This window comes from Nansenia antarctica, assembly GCF_963989245.1.
Source record: "Nansenia antarctica genome assembly, chromosome: 7".
NCBI classification, from domain to species: Eukaryota; Metazoa; Chordata; class Actinopteri; order Argentiniformes; family Microstomatidae; genus Nansenia; species Nansenia antarctica.
The window spans coordinates 66,581,272-66,588,385 of NC_137677.1; the positions used below are offsets into that span (position 1 = coordinate 66,581,272).

At 53.3% G+C, this 7,114-nt stretch overlaps 1 protein-coding gene across 1 annotated transcript in view; it reads left to right on the top strand.

The window, feature by feature from the left end:
- sucla2 (succinate-CoA ligase ADP-forming subunit beta) overlaps window positions 1-7,114 on the top strand; it is a gene marked incomplete at its 3' end in the record, with an annotated part of 90,909 nt that overhangs the window by 12,912 nt on the left and 70,883 nt on the right. The window contains exon 6 of the mRNA XM_080537071.1: window positions 5,158-5,296. Within this exon, the coding sequence (XP_080393197.1) occupies window positions 5,158-5,296 (139 nt within the window). The remainder of the gene's footprint in view (window positions 1-5,157; window positions 5,297-7,114) is intronic.

Consider the following 7,114-nt stretch of genomic DNA (forward strand, 5'->3'; position numbering starts at 1 on the left):
GAGAAGATGATTAGTAAGGCCCAGACCAAGGTGATTTACTCGTTAGGCCTTCAATGAGTCAGGTGAATATAATTCCAGGGTTGAACTATATATTCTGAAGTAACTCCATGCCTTCTAAAGTATCCGACAGCAGTGGCTGTTGTGTCTGTGTTAAAAACCTCCTGGGTTCCTCTAAACAGTTGTCCAAGGATGTCAGAATCAAGATAGTTCACTTCCACCATCAAGGAGAAGGCTACAAAAAAAACTGCAATGTTTCAAACTACACATTGCCACTGTCAGAAACATCATCAGAACATTTAAAATAAACAGAACAATTGAAGTCAAGGCAAGATCTGGAAGACCAAGTAAAATGTTCAGATAGAATGGCCCGAGATCTGGTGAGAAATGCTCAGAAGAACCCACACATCACTGCAAAGAAGAGTAGCAGACACCGGTCTAGTTGTTCACAACACAGCGTACCTTAAACAACAAAGACCTACATGGCAGAGTTGCCAGAAAGAAGCATTTCCTACGACCTCAACACAAATTAAGCGTCTGAAGTATGCAAAAGAAAACCTTGAGAAACCTGAAGCCTATTGGAACAATGTGCTTTGGACTGACGAAACCAAAGTTTAACTTTTTGGCCACAACCAAAGAAGGTACGTTTGGAGAAAAAAGGGTGAAGCATTTGTAGAGAAGAACACCTTGCCAACTGTTAAGCATGGAGGTGGATCCATTATGCTTTGGGGTTGTGTAGCAGCTGGGGGCACAGCCAATATTGTGCAGGAGGAAGGAAGAATGGATTCCACCAAATATCAAGACATTCTAGAGGCTAATGTTCGAAGGTCAGTCCTGAAATTGAAGTTGAAGAGAGGTTGGGTATTCCAGCAAGACAATGACCCGAAGCATACCTCAAAATCAACCATGAAGAACCTCCAGGAAAGACAGATGAAGGTTTTGGAACGGCCATCAGTCCCCAGACTTGAATATTATAATATATATAAGATCTGTGGAGAGATCTCAAACATGCCGTGCATGAGTGCCCCGCGGTGGTGTAGCGGTCTAAGCACTGGCCACTAGTGCATGCTGCCCACCGGGGACTGGGTTCGTATCCCAGCTCGCCAGATCCGGATATGGCTGGGGCACACACGGGGAGCGGCATATTGGGCGGCCGCTCCCGAGGGCGGTATAGGAGTATTTCCGGACAAGGATCCGTCGCACAACAGCGCCCCCGCGGTACCGGAATAACGGTGCTGGGCTCGAGGAGCCAGTCAGCTAGTCTGCCTGGCGGCCTCTTCTGGGACTGCCGGCCACGGGGTCGTGCGGCGGATCCTTCGCAATAGGCAGGGGATAATTGGATGCTAGGTTGGGTTCAATTGGCTACCAAATTGGGTGAAAAAAGGGATAACATCTGAAAAACAAATTTAAAAAAAACATGCCGTGCATGCAAGAAGGACGAAGAATATTTGTTCTGCCTGGAAGAATGGGGAAAAGAACGGGGGGGGAAATTCCCAAAACAAGAATGTAAAGACTCTTAGCTGGCTACAGGAAGCGTTTGCAAGCTGTTGCAATAGTTGCCTGAGTTACAAAGTACGAGCTGACGTTCACAAACTTCTTACCACTCAGATATTACTTGTAAAAAGCATTATGACTCGGGGTGCCTAGGTGTTCTGTCAGCCTCCCTGCAGACTAGCAGACCTCAGGTGTTTGATCTGCTGCTCAGCCCCGGGTCCCCTGTCACACTCTGATGCCGCACTATGACCTGTCTGTCTGTCTGTCTGTCTGTCTGTCTGCCTGTCTGTCTGCCTGTCTGTCTGCCTGCCTGCCTGTCTGCCTGTCTGTCTGCCTGTCTGTCTGACTGTCTGTCTGCCTGTCTGTCTGACTGTCTGACTGCCTGTCTGTCTGACTGCCTGTCTGCCTGTCTGTCTGTCTGACTGTCTGTCTGTCTGTCTGTCTGTCTGACTGTCTGTCTGCCTGTCTGTCTGTCTGACTGTCTGTCTGTCTGTCTGTCTGACTGTCTGTCTGCCTGTCTGTCTGACTGTCTGTCTGCCTGTCTGTCTGTCTGTCTGTCTGTCTGCCTGCCTGTCTGTCTGCCTGTCTGTCTGTCTGTCTGTCTGCCTGCCTGTCTGTCTGTCTGTCTGTCTGCCTGCCTGCCTGTCTGTCTGACTGTCTGTCTGTCTGCCTGTCTGTCTGTCTGTCTGACTGTCTGTCTGCCTGTCTGTCTGTCTGTCTGCCTGTCTGACTGTCTGTCTGCCTGTCTGTCTGTCTGTCTGTCTGTCTGTCTGACTGTCTGTCTGTCTGCCTGTCTGTCTGTCTGTCTGACTGTCTGTCTGCCTGTCTGTCTGTCTGTCTGCCTGTCTGACTGTCTGTCTGCCTGTCTGTCTGTCTGTCTGTCTGCCTGTCTGACTGCCTGTCTGACTGCCTGTCTGCCTGTCTGTCTGACTGTCTGACTGCCTGTCTGTCTGACTGCCTGTCTGCCTGTCTGCCTGTCTGTCTGCCTGTCTGCCTGTCTGTCTGCCTGTCTGTCTGACTGTCTGTCTGCCTGTCTGCCTGTCTGTCTGACTGTCTGTCTGCCTGTCTGACTGTCTGTCTGCCTGTCTGTCTGCCTGTCTGACTGTCTGTCTGCCTGTCTGTCTCTCTCTGTCTGTCTGTCTGCCTGTCTGCCTGTCTGTCTCTGTCTGTCTCTGTCTGTCTGTCTCTCTCTGTCTGTCTGCCTGTCTGTCTCTCTCTGTCTGTCTCTGTCTGTCTGTCTCTCTCTGTCTGCCTGTCTGTCTCTGTCTGTCTGCCTGTCTGTCTGTCTGCCTGTCTGCCTGTCTGCCTGTCTGTCTGTCTGCCTGCCTGTCTGTCTGCCTACCTGTCTGTCTGCCTGTATGTCTGTCTGCCTGTCTGCCTGTCTGTCTGCCTGTCTGTCTGCCTGTCTGTCTGCCTGCCTGTCTGTCTGTCTGCCTGTCTGACTGTCTGTCTGTCTGTCTGCCTGTCTGCCTGTCTGTCTGTCTGACTGTCTGACTGTCTGTCTGCCTGTCTGTCTGTCTGTCTGCCTGTCTGTCTGTCTGTATGTCTGTCTGTCTGTCTGTCTGACTGTCTGTCTGTCTGTCTGTCTGACTGTCTGTCTGACTGTCTGTCTGACTGTCTGTCTGACTGTCTGTCTGTCTGTCTGCCTGTCTGACTGCCTGTCTGTCTGTCTGTCTGCCTGTCTGTCTGCCTGTCTGCCTGTCTGTCTGTCTGACTGTCTGACTGTCTGTCTGCCTGTCTGTCTGTCTGTCTGCCTGTCTGTCTGTCTACCTGTCTGTCTGTCTGCCTGTCTGTCTGTCTGCCTGTCTGTCTGACTGTCTGTCTGTCTGCCTGTCTGCCTGTCTGCCTGTCTGTCTGTCTGCCTGTCTGCCTGTCTGCCTGCCTGTCTGTCTGTCTGCCTGTCTGTCTGACTGTCTGTCTGTCTGCCTGACTGCCTGTCTGCCTGTCTGTCTGACTGCCTGTCTGTCTGCCTGTCTGACTGTCTGTCTGTCTGTCTGCCTGTCTGTCTGTCTGACTGTCTGCCTGTCTGTCTGTCTCTCTCTGTCTGTCTGTCTCTGTCTGTCTGTCTCTCTCTGTCTGTCTGCCTGTCTGTCTGTCTGCCTGTCTGTCTCTCTCTGTCTGTCTCTGTCTGTCTCTGTCTGTCTGTCTGTCTGTCTCTGTCTGCCTGTCTGTCTCTGTCTGTCTGCCTGTCTGTCTGTCTGCCTGTCTGTCTCTCTCTGTCTGTCTGCCTGCCTGCCTGTCTGTCTGTCTGTCTCTCTCTGTCTGCCTGTCTGCCTGTCTGTCTGCCTGTCTGTCTGTCTGCCTGTCTGTCTCTCTCTGTCTGTCTCTCTGTCTGTCTGTCTGCCTGTCTGTCTCTCTCTGTCTGCCTGTCTGTCTCTCTCTGTCTGTCTGTCTGTCTCTGTCTGCCTGCCTGCCTGTCTGTCTGTCTGCCTGTCTGTCTCTCTCTGTCTGTCTCTCTCTGTCTGTCTGTCTGCCTGTCTGTCTCTCTCTGTCTGCCTGTCTGTCTCTCTCTGTCTGTCTGTCTGTCTCTGTCTGCCTGCCTGCCTGTCTGTCTGTCTGCTGTCTGTCTCTCTCTGTCTGTCTCTCTCTGTCTGCCTGTCTGTCTCTCTCTGTCTGCCTGTCTGTCTCTCTCTGTCTGTCTGTCTCTCTCTGTCTGTCTGTCTGTCTGTCTGTCTGTCTCTCTCTCTCCTGTGGTTTCTCTGTCTCTATCTGTGTTTCTGTCTAGAGACCCTAACCCTAGAGACTATCCTGGTCTTGTTCAATCAAAGAGACACACACACACACACACACGTCGTTGCTCTGTGTTACGCAACGCTACCTGGGTTAGGTATTTTTATTAAAGCATCTCCCCCTCCTCTCTCCTCTCCTCCCCCCCTCCTCTCTCCCCCTCTCCCCCCCCCCCTCCTCTCTCCCCCTCTCCCCCCCTCCTCTCTCTCTCCTCTCCCCCCCCTCCTCTCTCCTCTCCTCCTCTCTCCTCCCCCCCTCCCCCCCCTCCTCTCTCCCCCCCTCCTCCCCCTCTCCCCCCCTCCTCCCCCTCTCCCCCCCTCCTCCCCCTCTCCTCCCCTCCTCCCCCCCTCCTCCCCCTCTCCCCCCCCCCTCTCTCTCCCCCCCCCTCCCCTCTCCTCCCCCTCTCCTCCCCCTCCTCTCCCCCTCTCCCCCCCCCCTCTCTCTCCCCCCCCCTCCCCTCTCCTCCCCCTCTCCTCCCCCTCTCCTCCCCCTCTCCCCCCCTCCTCTCCCCTCTCCTCCCCCTCTCCTCCCCCTCTCCCCCCCTCCTCTCTCCTCTCCTCCCCCCCTCCTCCCCCCCTCCCCCTCCTCCCCCTCCTCCCCCCTCCTCCCCCCCTCCTCTCTCCTCCCCCCCCTCCTCCCCCCCTCCTCTCTCCTCCTCCCCCTCCCCCCCCTCCTCCCCCCCTCCTCTCTCCTCCCCCCCCTCCTCCCCCCCTCCTCTCTCCTCCCCCCCCTCCTCCCCCTCCCCCCCCTCCTCCCCCCCTCCTCTCTCCTCCCCCCCCTCCTCCCCCTCTCCCCCCCTCCTCTCTCCTCTCCTCCCCCCCTCCTCCCCCTCTCCCCCCCTCCTCCCCCCCTCCCCCCCCCTCCTCTCTCCTCCCCCCCTCCTCCCCCTCTCCCCCCTCCTCCCCCTCTCCCCTCCTCCTCCCCCCCCTCCCCCCCCAGGTGGCAGAGAAGATGGGGTTCCCAGCCGCCCTGGTGAAGGAGGCAGCAGAGAACATGATCAAGCTCTACAACGTCTTCATGCAGTACGACGCCTCCATGCTGGAGATCAACCCCATGGTGGAGGACGCCTCTGGCATAGGTACACACACACACTCACACACACACACAGATGTACGAACACACACACACACACACACACACACACACACACGCACACACACACACACACGCGCACACACGCACGCACGCACACACACGCACACACACACACACGCATGCACACACACACACGCACACACACACACACACACACACAGATGTACGAACACACACACATGATGAGCTCACAGTTGTCTCTCTTAGTGATGTGTCTCTCTCTCTCAGTGATGTGTATGTCTCTCTCTCTTAGTGATGTGTCTCTCTCTCTCTCTCTCAGTGATGTGTATGTCTCTCTCTCTCTCTCTCAGTGATGTTTATGTCTCTCTCTCTTAGTGATGTGTATGTGTCAGGGCTCTACAGTGCGACCATTTCACTCGCATTTGCGACTAAAAATACATCTGTGCGACTAGAGAAATAAATTCACGAGCACACGTGCGAGTACAGATTTTTTTTTTTTTTAATTCTAAAAATAAATCTGCGCGAACCGTGTGGCCACATTTTAAGCCGTCAGCCAGCCCGCTACGACCACGGGAAGTCATGTTAAAAGTGAAGTTACTTCTGTTAAACTGGCGCTAAGCTAACATCGCTAATCGCTAACTCCCTCCTGGGCCTTAAAGAGACAAGCGCCCTTTTCTCATCTCAAGCTTCATTAGCTTCATTAGCTCACCACATCTACAGATTTGGTCCCACACACTCCAGATTTGAACCCAAGGTTACAACCAGGGTTAACTACCCAGGGTAGAAAGTAGAAAGCTCTCAGACCTTCAGAACCCATTGAAAGTAGTGGAGGTACTCCAGAAGTCCAAATGCATCTCTAACCCTTGGAAACCCTAGGAAGCAAGTTGCCTAATGGCATGAAAATGCAACATGTTGTACTTGAGTGTGGCAGAGAGGTGGGACCCCCGGGGATGGTGGTGTGCTAACAGCTAGCCGCCGCAGAGGCACCGTGCTGGGCTGGCCACCTCCACATGTCACCACCCCGGGCAGCATGGGGCTGGGGACTGGTCATCTGGATGTGGGGTAGTTTAATACCCCTAGATGTGGAGTTGTCTGGCCACCGTGTGTGACTGATGTAGCCTGACCCAGCAGCAGGGAGGTGGGCAGCATGGAGACAGACCTCTGCATGGCCTGGCTGGGCTGCTAGCTGACAGACCTAGCCCTAAAGCCTGGCTGGGCTGCTAGCTGCTAGCTGACAGGCATGACATGGATGAATGAATGAACATGCTGCTAACCAGGAGAACTTGACACAGCTAGTTACCATAATACAATGCCATCAACTCTGCGTCTAGTAGGGCTGTAGGCATGGGCCAATGTGTGATTTTGGTGCAAAAATGGCAAAATCACTAATAAAAATGTGTTATAATTACATTTTTCACTGTGCTCCTAAATTTCTTTGTGTGCCCCTAACATTTTTCATTTAGGAGCACATGTGCTCCTAGTGAAAAAGGTTAGCGTAGAGCCCTGTGTGTCTCTCTCTCTCTCTCAGTGATGTATATGTCTCTCTCTCTCTCTCAGTGATGTATATAGTGTATGTGTCTCTCTCTCTCTCAGTGATGTGTATGTGTCTCTCTCTCTCTCTCTCTCAGTGATGTGTATGTCTCTCTCTCTCTCTCTTAGTGATGTGTATGTGTGTCTCTCTCTCTCTCAGTGATGTGTATGTCTCTCTCTCTCTCTCTTAGTGATGTGTATGTGTGTCTCTCTCTCTCTCAGTGATGTGTATGTCTCTCTCTCTCTCAGTGATGTTTATGTCTCTCTCTCTCTCTCTTAGTGATGTGTATGTGTCTCTCTCTCTCTTCTC